The sequence below is a fragment of the Macadamia integrifolia genome, chromosome 14 (genome assembly GCF_013358625.1).
Source record: "Macadamia integrifolia cultivar HAES 741 chromosome 14, SCU_Mint_v3, whole genome shotgun sequence".
NCBI classification, from domain to species: Eukaryota; Viridiplantae; Streptophyta; class Magnoliopsida; order Proteales; family Proteaceae; genus Macadamia; species Macadamia integrifolia.
In genome coordinates, this window is record NC_056570.1 from 28593830 (window position 1) to 28607535 (window position 13706).

General features: G+C 36.5%; 1 protein-coding gene across 2 annotated transcripts; it reads left to right on the plus strand.

Annotated features, from left to right (window-relative positions):
* Positions 1-785: 785 nt before the first annotated feature.
* On the plus strand, positions 786-6600 carry LOC122061406 (bZIP transcription factor TGA10). 2 transcript variants are annotated; one of them, XM_042624653.1, is made up of 11 exons: positions 786-1358; positions 1493-1599; positions 2225-2298; positions 2378-2503; positions 2686-2754; positions 2862-2921; positions 3046-3123; positions 3215-3284; positions 3370-3641; positions 4340-4579; positions 5689-6600. In XM_042624653.1, the coding sequence occupies exons 1-11, from the start codon at positions 1195-1197 to the stop codon at positions 5836-5838; spliced, it is 1410 nt and encodes a 469-aa protein (XP_042480587.1). In that variant the 5' UTR covers positions 786-1194; the 3' UTR covers positions 5839-6600. The 2 variants fall into 2 exon arrangements, with proteins under 2 accessions (XP_042480587.1, XP_042480588.1); XM_042624654.1 differs by having other exon boundaries at positions 787-1358; positions 1496-1599.
* The last annotated feature ends 7106 nt before the right edge of the window (positions 6601-13706 follow it).

Consider the following 13706-nt stretch of genomic DNA (forward strand, 5'->3'; position numbering starts at 1 on the left):
ACAAATACTTAGGTCTATCACTTAGATTATGTATAATTGATATCTTTGTTTGATTTTTTTTTATCAAGTTGACGTCGTGTATGGTTACAAAAACCAAAATCTAGTAGCTCCAAATCTTTTTATTAAGGGTTTTGCTCTTCGTAATAACCGCATATTGGAATTTCACTCTTTCATATAATAGGGGTGGCCTTTTTTGTCCTATGGAAAATGATCAAAATTGTGTCATACACCTAATTTAAAATTTTCATACAATCAATGTATTTAGTGTTACTTGTCCACATTAAATAGTTTCAAACCCAATAATATCCCTTTTATTAATTCCTTTTTTTTTTTCCCCATCATTTTCCTTTCCAATATTCTATTACAATAAAATCTAATTGAATTAAATAACTAGTTTAAGATATTTTTCCAATAATTTTCACGGGAATAAAAAGTCGTTGGGGTTGGAATTGGAGGTGGATTCTTTTCCAATTCCCACGTGGATCTATAAGGACACGGGAGTTGAAACCTTAACCAGGTGTCCCTACCCTATTGGTCTTTGGTCTTTTTTATATTTTAATTTTTTTAATATTTTTCCAAGCCCATAAGGTATTCATATGTTGCACGCATGTGCCTTCTTCTTCAATCTTCAACCGTTAGATTAGCATATGAAGCTTCGTGTGGATTGATTTTGACTTGCCATTACAAAGTGGATTAAGAAAAAATGGAGAAGGGTGTAGGTGTAATTTGACTTTAAATATATAGAGATAGAGAAGATCAGACAAGAAATCGAAAGGCCGTTTCCGGTAGACCATAAAAAGCAGTTTCCACCTTCCCCCAAAGCGTTTCTCTTAGGTCTATTGTGGTTTTTGTCTCTGAAGAGAGAAGAGATGGAAGAAAGGAAGGAGAGAGACAGAGACAGAGACATGGATGGAGAAAGAGGGTGTACTGGTACTCTTAACACTTAACCCTTTATCTCAAGATTTTTCTGGTTGGTTTTTCATAAAAGTCACCAGGTTTTGGTTTAGAGAGAGAGAGAGAGATAGCGAGAGAGCAAAGAAGCTTTGAAATCGACTCTCTTTCTTTAATTCTCTCCCTCTTTGATGATGATCATAAATGATGACCATGGGCGAAAATAGAAGTTTGTTTCGCCTTTAATGGAGTTCAAAAGAGCTCCTGACGCATAGAAGAAAGAAAGCTTGTTGTGGTTCGGTCATGGCTCTTAATAAAGGCAACTACCAAAGCCAACTGCAACAACAGCAACAACTACAACTGCAACTACAACAAGAACACCATCACCAGCAGCAGCAGCAGCAACACCAAAATTCTTACGGGATGATGCAATCATCATCTTCCCTCGTCACCACCGGAAACTTCATGTAATCAGCTAAAAAGTTCAAGAGGAAGAAAACCCATTTCTTCAATTTTTTTTTCTTATCAAATCAAGGAAAATTAAAGATTTGATGGTGCAAAGCTAGCTAGACTCTTATATTTCTTCTTGTGTTTGTGTCAGCAGAAGTAAAGACACTACTGGAACTTATGACTTGGGTGAATTAGATCAAGCCCTCTTCCTCTATCTTGAAGGACAAGAACACCACCCATCAGTTCAAGATCAAAGACGTGAGTCTTTCATTCTTTTCTTTCTGTATATTCGTAACCTCTCTCTCTCTCTCTCTCTCTCTCTCTCTCTCTCTCTCTCTCTCTCTCTCTCTTTCTGTATGTGTCTGAAAGGACAGATCGCTGTTGGGATTGTTTCGAATCATGAGAAAGGCATGTCACCAGATCGAATCTGCTTGTACTGTGTTTGACCGGATTCCTGCAGGAAGAAATGTGAAGAAAATCAAATTTCTGAAAACTTTATTTCTTTGTTCCCTACAAGGGCTTCTGAAGACAATCATATTTCTGAAAACTTTCTTCTTTTTTTCTGTTCTTTTAGACTGTGAACTGATCATGAATTCCTCACAAATATTCCCATGTCCCGGAAAAGGTACTACCAAGAGGGTATCAATTTCTGCCTTCTCCTTTTCCTTTTCCTTTTCCTCTTCTCTTTTCCCTCCTTCCTTTTTTCTGTTTGGGATGGAGTGAGCTCCAAATGCATGAGTCAGTCCAGGTTCTATGCTTTTCTTCTCTCTCTCTCTCTCTCTCTCTCTCTCTCTCTCTGGGTGTAATTTGTATGTGGACATCTGAGTTTTAGTTTGTGAGATTCAGTGCCCTATTTAATGCTCGTAAGATTTTATGGTTGCAGAGAGTTCAGGGTTCAGGCCTCCAACTCTGAACATTTTCCCTTCTCAGCCTATGCATGTAGAGCCATCTACAAAGGTATGGACATTAAATGTGAAAAAGTTTCTTCTGCACAGATATCTATAGGAGCTTAAGATGGTTCCATTCTATTGTGCAGGTTACTACAGTTTCACCTTCTCCAACAAATAGTGGTAAAAAGAGATTATCAGAGCCATCCATGGAGTTGGCCAACCAAAGAACTGATGATGTCCCATCTGTACCTGAACCAGCAAAGACAGTCAAGGTAGGATTTTGAATTTTGATCATAAAATAAGAGGTAAAAAATAGACTTTTTTCGTCCTTCTCCCCCCACCCCTTCTTACGTGGTCTGGATATTTGATTATTTTAAGCTTATATTGTTAAAGATTTTTTCTTTCTTTTTCACTTTAGGGGAGGTATGATTCTTGCCTTTGATTTTCATGGCAGCGTGAAGGAAATCGCAAGGGACCAACATCAAGTTCAGAGCATGAAGGGCCAAAAACACCAGACCCTAAGGTGACTTCACCGATTAAATTTTACGTAGAATCAATAGGACGGATCAAAGAACACAAACAATACTGTTTAAATGATGCATTGTTTTGTTTTAATATATTTGTGACCAGACACTCAGAAGGCTTGCTCAGAACAGAGAAGCAGCTCGGAAAAGCAGGCTAAGGAAAAAGGCCAGTTTTACTTAATTATTCTCTTCTTCTCATCCACATTTATAATGGATTCAAATCTGAAAATGGGTTTTTCTTAACTGGGTTTTCTTTTCATTAATTTTCCCTATTTTCTGGTCTTTTACAGGCCTATGTACAGCAGCTGGAGTCAAGTAGGATTAAGCTCACTCAGCTTGAACAAGAGCTTCAAAGGGCAAGATCTCAGGTGAGTACATATGAAGATTTGATCTCTTTAATGTCAAGTGAAAAAAAGTTATTAATTCCAATATTAATACATATTGGGTTCTCTTGATTAGGGAATATTTTTTGGAGGAGGAGCCGTAGGGGACCAAGGCCTCCCAGTTGGCATTAACAACATCAGCTCAGGTATTCATTTATCCTACACTAAATTATTAATTTGAGACATAATTTTATGTTTCAAACAAGTCGACCGGTGTTTCGATCATTTCAGATGCTGCGGTTTTTGACATGGAGTATGCGAGGTGGCTTGAGGAACACCACCGGCTCATGTGTGAACTCCGAGCGGCGGTGCAAGAACACTTGCCGGAAAATGAGCTACGGCTATTTGTTGACAATTGCCTAGCACACTATGATGAAATAATGACTCTTAAGGGCATGGTACTGAAATCAGATGTGTTTCATATTGTTTCCGGCATGTGGAAGACACCGGCGGAGCGGTGCTTCCTCTGGATGGGCGGATTCCGACCATCAGAGCTTATCAAGGTGAGTACTTGAAGACCCATTCTACAATTTTATTCCTTATATAATTCCTCAAGAAGCAACTTCACAGGTTCACTGTAAACCACAACTTCTATATTTGCCATCTCAGGAAGCTGAAGAAACTGAGGAAGGGTATGTCTGAGTTAGGTTTTATTATGTCTCTAGGAGTGGAAACAGAAACGTAATGCATGAGATTAGGTGAAATTAACATATACATATAGGGAAGTTTCATCATGAGGAAGAAGAAAAGAGAGAGTGAGAGAGACAGAGAGAGAACCTATGGGTACTTTAGGGCTGACGTGGCATATCATACAAAGCATTTTAACCAAGTGGGCACTATATGGGTTGTCTACGTGGAAAGCACTCTTATCCATGTCAGCCCTAATAGCACGTATAGTAACTAGCTAGGATTTTGTTATGAGATGAGGAGATATGATGCGATTCTATAGGATATAATTCTATGGAAGGAAGGAAGACGTTAATGCATGAGCGTAAAATGTCCGGATGGTCGTGAGGATTTCCATTAAAAGGCTCTCTTTTGGAATCATTCCCTTCCTTGTTATAAAGGCTTGTCTGTTACTCCAACATTTGGTAGCTTGTAAGGAAAGAATGCTAAGGAGCCGTGACTCTCTCTCTCTCTCTCCCCTTGTTTACTGCTACATGAAAGAGATCAAAATTTGAGATCTATGTTGTGTTTGTAGATTATTCTGAATCATATCGAGCCACTGACGGAGCAACAGATCATGGGGATATGTGGGTTACAGCAGTCGACACAGGAGGCTGAGGAAGCTTTGTCGCAAGGGCTTGAAGCTCTCAACCACTCTCTATCGGACACCATTGCCTCTGATGCGCTTAGTTGCCCTCCCAACATGGCCAACTATATGGGTCAGATGGCCGTAGCCATGAACAAGCTCTCCACCCTCGAAGGTTTCGTCAGACAGGTATACTGTATGAACCTCATATTCAACATTTAACAGGGTGTTTTTGGTATGCGTCCCAGAATATATTTCAAGCCTAAAACACATTCTGAAACTCAATTTTTTCTATTTCTCACTTCAGTTCTAGACCCAGAATCTATTCCAAAAATGCATACCAAATGTACTTTTAATTGGAAAAAATCTGACTACCACCCGGGTTGCAGCGAAGTAGCTACAATCCCCTGTTGGCAGCCAAAGAAATGGAATAATTTACTTCCCCCTAAGGTTCACAAATACCATCCTAGCTTATAGTATTTTCCAAAATATCCTTTTAGATTCCATTTCTTTGGCTGCCATAGGTTGCAGAGCAGCTAAATTTCGTCCCCTTTAATTCAAATGACCAAGTGGCTGGAGGACATGTCTTGGACCAATCTCTTAGCATTCGATGGCCTAACTGAAGTACTAACTAGTTCTGGGTTTGAATTGGCCTTGTCTACATTCTTTCCTTCCAAAGTAGGCCAATGGAGAACTAGACCAATCTAGCATTTAAGAGATCAAATAATTAAGGTTTTAGTTCATATATCCACATTAATATTAGATGAAATGTTGCTGCTACCCAGGTTCATAGTCAAAGAAATAGAATTTCTTCTATCGAAAAAAAAAAAAAAAATAGAATCTCAAAGTGTATTTTAACTTAAACGTAGAAGGATATTTTGTGAACCCAAAGTTGTGAATTATTCTATTTCTTTGATTGCAAGCTAGGTAGTAGGAAAAAAAAAAAATATTCTAGTCTCCATCGATATTAACACCGAGTTCCAACACAACTTGCATGACTTGAGAAGGTCCTGAGTTTGACAATGAAACAAGAATCAATGAAAAGACATCAATTGAAATCCTGGTTCCTCGAAATTCTCACTGTTTTTTAAATTCATGGATCAAATTTAATTCAGTTGGATACCCAATACCCATATTTGACCCTATAGGAGGAGGTGGTCCCCACACCCTATTGAAGGTGTGACATGGGGTGACGTGGTTAATTAGCTGTATGGGAGGGGATCCAGATTCATACACGAGTGGGATATTAAAGGATTTAATAAGACATTAACGAGGTTTATGTTTGGGATTACTTACAGGCGGATAATTTGAGGCAGCAGACACTGCATAGGTTGCACCAGATATTGACGATTCGTCAAGCTGCAAGGAGTTACTTGGCCATCGCTGAGTACTTCCATCGGCTCCGAGCTCTTAGTTCTCTGTGGTTGTCACGGCCACGCCAAGAATAAATAATCACCATCATCATCTCCATCCAGTCTTCTCAATTTCTCTTTTAAGTTGAACATTAAGGGATCACTCTTCAATGATCTTTTTGACTCGATCAATCTTTTACATGGAGTAATATAGGTAGATAGATTAGATCAATAGAAAGCCATTATTTCTCTCTCTCTCTCTCTCTCTCTCTCTCTCTCTCTACACTGTAAGATCTAAAAATTGAGAGAGGTAATGATTAGGCAGCCATTTCTGACCAAGGAAAGATGAAGACAAAGGAAGGGAAACGTTGAAGATTAAGAGAGAACAACTCAAGAAGGCACCGGAAGAAGAAGAAGAAGTGAAGAAGGGGATTGAAGAGAGAAGAATTGTACTTTTGTTACAATTTTCTTAGAAGTCTGGAGAGAATTTCTTTGGGGTAGAGCTACAAAGGATGGGACGAATGTGAGAGTCAAACGTCCACGTGGCTTTCTAATGATCATGCATGCATGCCTTTCCACTTCTGGACCCATTTGACGAATGTGACACTGATCCCTTTCACATTGCAACCACCCCCTCTCTCTCTCCCTCTCTCTCTTGGGTTGGTGGCAGGTGGCTCTCATATTGGACTCTTGAATCAGAATAACTTAGAAGCTAAACTTCATACTTCAATGGTATGATTATAGAGTGAGAACTGATCATCCAAGAGTGGCCCATTACAGAATCATGCCCCAAGTTATTAAATTCTCCAAATTATTAGAATTTTACCGAATTATACAAATAATTCTGTCCGAATCAAATAAAAAATTATTGAATTTTATAGATTTTTTAAAAATTCACGAATAATTCGGCCAAACCAAATTTTATCCGAATTATAACCGAATTTTATCACATGTAAAAAAAAAAAAAAAAAACTTTACCTTTAATAAGTCAATAAGCCTTTCGAAAATAGTGTGATTATAATGCATTTATTATCCTAATGTTATTTTTCCTTTTTTTTTTTTAACAAAACTAACAAAACTTATCTTTTCTTGAGTATATCTCTCATACTTCTACAAAAAAAAAAAAAAATCTCTCACCCCATTTTGGTTTGACTAAGTCTTACAGTTGTTACTCTCTTTCTAGTCTTTAAGGTGAACATGCATGGTGGGTGACGTGGGTTTAGCTGAATTTGTGCTTAGTCCTACCTCTCAGTCTCTCTTTCTCTGATTCAATTATTTGAGTAATAGGAAATGAGTTTAGAAAAATATCAAGAGCCAAATATAATATTTTTTATCTTTAAAATTTAAAATTTTAATTTGTATATCATTTGTATGTTATGTACATATGATAATTGATAGATAATATGAAACAAGTATTGCAAATATTAAAAGTAACATCCGAATTTTTTGTCCGCTTTTTGTTTTGGTAAAAGAATAATTCCCAAATCCGAATCCGAATCCAAACTCGAATTTTATTATCTTCGCTTTTTTGACCGATATTTTGACCGAATCATTGAATTAATGAAACGAATTAATCCGAATAATTCTCAAATCTGAATTTAATGACTATGATCATGACCAAATAATATTGTTCTAATGAAGGAGTTAATCAGTAGTTAGGTCAACAGAGAGTAACTGAAGATCGCCGTTACTATAGTTTCTAACCTTACCCCATTAAAGACATGCAATTCAAAAAGCACTTTCAAATTATGGGTGGAAATGCGTTGAGAGGGGAAGTATCATTAGACTAAGCATAATTTGTCTTGATTTTCAACTTCAACTCCCAAATTCCAACCTAGGGTCATCCTAGACTACTAAGTTTTCAAAAGGAAAGGGGGAAAAAAGTTTCAAATGAGATTGAGATGAGTACCAATAGAAAAACTTCGATATTAATACACAAAGCACACTGATTCGTGGGTCTTATTTATTTATCAAATTACTCAAAAATAGGTTCTGATTTATCAACTACTACCCATTTAATTTTTCGTTCAACCAAATTACTCAGAATAATGGTCTATTACTGAAATGCCCTAAGTGGTTCCCACTCTACATTTGACCCTTTGACTTAGGGGTGCAAGTTAGGCCCGGCAAGCCGAACACCCAAAGCCCACAAGGCATGCAAGTATTGAGAGTCCTAGGCCTAGACTAAGGCCTTCGATTGAGGATTAGTGCTAGGCAACATTGCCCCTGCATCAACACGGAGGTTAATGAGAACATGTATGAGAGCATTTAACAAGGATGAGATTTTTTATTTCATCAGGGATGGCGTGGTCATTTCCACCCTTTTGTATTTAAGCAGAGGCTCCATGCAGCTTAGTAACATTCTTTTCCCATATATTTTACAAATTTTATATAAAAATTATAACAAAAAATAATGTAAGTGGATTAGGATGTTTAGCTTTATTTTGAGGCATCACATTTTCTATTCTAGTATTCCTTATTTTTAAGTTTTTAATGTGAAAAAAATATATATATATATCGAATGCTAAGAGAATGCATTAATTTTTAGTCTTATGTTGGAAATTTAAGAAGAGAAAAAAAAATACGAGCCTATAAGTAAGAGGGACAGATGATAGAGAATTTCAAAGATGGTTACTAACTCCAAAGGAATAGCTTATTTAGCAAGAACCAACACTTTACAATTAACATGGTATGAGTTCAACTCCCTTGAGACTTACCTATATATATATATATATATATATAAAAAAAGATTAATTATTATTAATCTAACCAAATGATCTAATGATAAAATAGGGCCAAGCTCAGCCTTAAGGCGGGTTGAAATATCTCAGCCCAACTGTGGGCTAAGCCGAGCTTGGGTTGAGCCTTAGGGACCTTGGGCTGGGCTCAAGTTTTTAAAATACTATCCCAGCCAGGCCTTATTGCACCTGTCTCCTATGTATGTTTTAACATTTTCCCCTCACATCGCCAAAAAGATATCCAAATATCGATGTGGTTAATCATTGAGTACAGATGTGACATACTATCATAACAAGTCTAAGGGAGGAAGGGAGATATACTTGTAGCACAAGAGTAGTTAACAACTCCTTTAAATATTTTTGCTGCAATGGTCGAGGGCAAAAATATAAAAAAACATATGTAGGTGAGGACATGTCGAAAAAGGAGAAGTGTTTAAAGACTTTCAATAATACACATATTTATTTTCATAATTTTATTAAACGAAATATTAAGTGAGTAGTTTGTTAAATGGAAACCATTTGGGGTTTTTTTTTTTTTTTTAAATATAATTTTGAACTAGAGATTCTATACTGGCAGCTTGGTCTTTGGGCCAAAATTTGAGGGTTATACATAGAGTAAAAATATGGTCTACACTTAGACACAAGCGAGCATGAAAGACCACCCTGCCACCCCTTGTGTGGATACTATCTTGTATTGACCCAAACACTGGTGTAGGGACCACATAACGTGGCAGCAAGCCACCACCCTACATATATTAAATATGGTCAAAGCTTTTATTGTACTATGTCCTGCCATACTGAGAGATTTGATTCTAAGAACTGGACGTGGGGATGCATTTAGAGAATTCGAATTTGCCTGGTTTTGCACTCAAGTCTAAGGCTCTTACGCATGGCTGTGTTCACTAGTTAATCTTTGGTGACCAAGAATATATATATTTTAAGTTCTTTCATCATTGATACAAAGAGAATTGGAGGCTAATCTCATTGCCTCGATCAGAATATATTCATTAGAAAGGAGAGGAAGTAGAAGCCATGAACATTGACTTTCAAATTCACAAGGAATTGGTGAATATTGTGAGGCGCATCTTGGGTTTTTAAACAGTAAGGATTACCTGAAGGAGACATGGAAAAAGATAAAGTTGAGCTTGGAACCACTAAACCGGATTGTGAGTCGAGGGTATTGTTTCTTGGCACTGGACACTATGGATACTATTTTGGGAGTTTTGACAAGCTGAACTGGTTATTTCACCATTGGAGGTCCTACACAAGTGATAAAAGGCTGATAATCCAAGTATTACTTTTGTTCATCTTATTCATCCATTTAATTCCGATTTTGTGCCATGTAATCTCTGGCCAAGAAAGTACCCAAAAGAAAAAAGGAAAGAAAAAAAAAATCAAGAGATGGGTATAAAATAGTTTAGGTTTTGTTTGGACCCTAATTAAATTTGTTTTTTCAAAATATGTAGAATGATTTCTACTTTTTTTTTGTACTGTTGCTGCTAGTTTTTGTGATGGACATCATTGTTAAGATTTACATGTCATTTTCGTTAGCAAAAAATTTCTAAGAAATATGCTATGGTTGTCCTTACACTTAAAAGTATAGGCATTCTGTTTATATGAATACTTTAGTGTGTGATCTCAAGGATGAAGATTCTAATACGTAAGTGTCAGTGTATATATATATATATAGGATCAAAATCCTCTATTTTTCCTATCTATGTTTTTCCTTGTTTTGCTACCTGCAGAACACGACACGTGGACAATAAGGAGACCAACGGTCAAGATTGGGTGAGGATTATTACATCCGGTGCGTTGGTCTTAAAGTTGTCCACGTGTCGCGTTCTGCAGGTAGCAAAACAAGGAAAAACAGGGATGAGAAAAACAGAGGATTATTTTCCATATATATATATATATATATATATGTGTGTGTGTACATTAGACTAGATCACAATGGAATATTGTAAGTCTTTGATGTGACGGAGTTTAATTAATACGATAGAGAAGAAGCTTGTTTCTATAAATCTAAGGGAAATTTACAGCGTCACCCCTTGGAGAATACCACAATTATAAGACCACCCTCTCTGTTTCACCAAATTAGAATTAGACCCCCTATCGTCAATCACTGTTAAAGAATCTACCATATATGCTAACATCAGCAATCATATTTTATTTTAAATACCAAAATACCCTTATTAAATATGAAGTACCCAAAATACCCTTGTAACCAGTTAGTATTCTTTCGTCCAAATCTATAGACTTGCTCCCCATTCCAATGGAGAGAGAAGAAACATAGGTCCGGCCTGATCGCAGCGAGGTCGTCGCCGATTGCCGTCCATTGCCGATGCCACCGCCACTGCTTTGATAAGAACATCTGAATCCAGAAAGTCAGAGAAAGACAAAAGTTTTATCTCCCGAGACGTTCCAATGGGAGAAAATCATTTCCGTGAAGAAGACCGGAGAAGACAGAGTCTTTCTCTCTCTAGATCATGCCCAGAGGGGAAGACGACGATGATATCAAACCTGTAATTTATGGGTTTCTTTTTTCAATTAGCGCCAGTGCCAAAGAAGTCAAAGTTACGGTGAGTGGCAATAACTTACTGTATCGATTTTTTGTTATTGCTTCTTCTTTCGTTTTTCACTTTATACTAGTTGGGGAACTTAGGGTTTAGGGTTGATATGGTATATGCTTCAATACAAAGAACTACAAATTGATATGTTAGAAGTTTCAAAACCATGTGGAACACTGAAGAAATTTGAGTTTTCTCAACTACTAGACCATGATTACTGACCTCACCGGCCTTCCCACGTCCAATGCTTCCCTACTGGATGAGGGAACCGCTGCTGCAGATGCAATGTCCATGTGTAATAACATCCAGAAGGGAAAGAAGAAGAATTTCCTTATCGCCAGCAACTGCCACCCTCAGACCATAGATATCTGCAAGACCAAAGCTGACAACTTCAATCCCAAGGTGGTTACCGTTGTCCTCAAGGATTTTGATTCCAAATCTGGGGACGAAAGGAGAAGTATTCGTTGGCAACGGAATTAGATGAAACTCTTCTGAACCCTTGGTTGCAAGTATGGAGAGAGAGAGAGAAAAAGATGAGGAGAATAAAATGGTAAAAAGGGGTATTTTTGGAATAATGAAAATAAGTAACTTATTAGTGTTTTACTCATAAGGGCTCATAGCATTTCTTAATAGTGATTGACGGTAAGGGGTCTGAGTCTAATTTGGTGAAATAAAAGAGGTGGTCTTATAATTGTGGCATTCTCTAGGGGTGGCGCTGTAAATTTTCCTAAATCTAAATTTTTGAAAAAGGGTTAAAATTGGTCAAAGGAATTGATGTCCTATTTTTTCAAAATCTATATGTCAAACTAGACCTTAAAGGGGTGTGGGGTTTAAAATGTTATCTACCCATAAAAAGCTTTAATGTTACAACAGTTTTTCTATTCATTCAAAGTTCAGAATGTTTTTCTAGAGAGTCTTGGTCGATATTCTACCATTTAAATATAAGTTGTTTGACTTTTAAATCACTTGATCTTCTTTGTTGTTTTTGTGAGTTATCTAAGCATATTTTGGCAACCGGATCATTAGGCCTTAGATCTGAACTTCTAACTTCTTCTAATATTTGCAAATTATTTGAATCTTTTGTGAATGATCAACATATGAATAAATCTATAAGTTTCTTGTTTTGGTTAAATTTTTGCTCCAGCAGTCTATCGAAATTATGCTTTTATTTAACCATTCAGCTTATGTTGTTATGCACAAAAAAAAACTAAAATTTATGACACAAGAACTTCTCTGGATGTATCAATACACTTTCAATTAATAAATTTTGATTAGTTCATCCGAAAAAAAAAAAAATCTAAATAATCTGGAAAAACAGATCTTACCTCGATGTTAGCTTATGTCCTATGAAAAGTCCTAATGAGGTTAGTTTAAACGGTCATGCACTAATCTTGTTATCTATAATTTTTCGTTGCACTAATGATATTAAGCTCGTCTCCCAAATTATACCCTTCTCACTCCTTGGATGGGTCCACTAACTTGGAGTCGTTGTCTATAGAATATCAGAAGCCGTCAGAGGAGACCTGTATAAGTATAGTGTAGTGGCATTGTTTACCTGAATTTTCTCATTTTAAATTCTGATATTGTGGCAGCTTGCACAGATTCTACAAAGGCATGATAACTACTTTTGTTTTTTTTAGAACAGAATTCTTAATCACTCATTGGATTTTTTCAGGACATTTTTCATTAAGTGATTTATGTGAATCATTAATGTTCTTTTCATGTCGTTTCTCCATTATTAATACAACAACAATAACAATAACATTCAAAACCTTATCCCAACTTTATAGGGTCGGCTACATGAAGAATTCAAGTAAGGACAAGCGTAAGGATCCATGCAAAAATATTGACGGATTATGGCTAATTATAATAAGTGACAATTGTCAATCTGACGCACTATTATAGATCAGCCACATGCTTATAACAACAAACATAGTAAGGTACAAGTTGTCTACCTAATGTACCATGTAGATTGATCAAGCCTAAGCGTCTTACATGTATTATGTCCACCACTTAAACAATCCTGCTAAGCATGAAAGTAACAATTCGAATAACTACTTTTTTTTTTTTTAGAACAGAATTCTTAATCACTCATTGGATTTTTTCAGGACATTTTCCATTAAGTGATTTATGTGAATCATTAATGCTCTTTTCATGTCGTTTCTCCATTATTAATGCAACAACAATAACAATAACATTCAAAACCTTATCCCAACTTTATAGGGTCGGCTACATGAAGAATTCAAGTAAGGACAAGTGCAAGGATCCATGCAAAAATATTGACGGGTTATGACTAATTATAATAAGTGTCAATTGTCAATCTGGCGCACTACTATAGATCAACCACATGCTTATAACAACAAACATAGTAAGGTATAAGTTGTCTACCTAATGTACCATGTAGATTGATCAAGCCTAAGCGTCTTACATGTATTATGTCCACCACCTAAATAATCCTGCTAAGCATGAAAGTAACAACTCGAATACATAACTCGCATTGAAAATTATGTAATCGACACACAAAGCCGCATTCATGTGTGTCATTAATTAGATAACGAGGCATTTGGCTACCTTAACATAGGCCACAAAATCGAGCATGGAAAAACCCTTGCAAGTAACAAACCCACGAGAATGTAACATCTATTTTAAAACAAGGGGG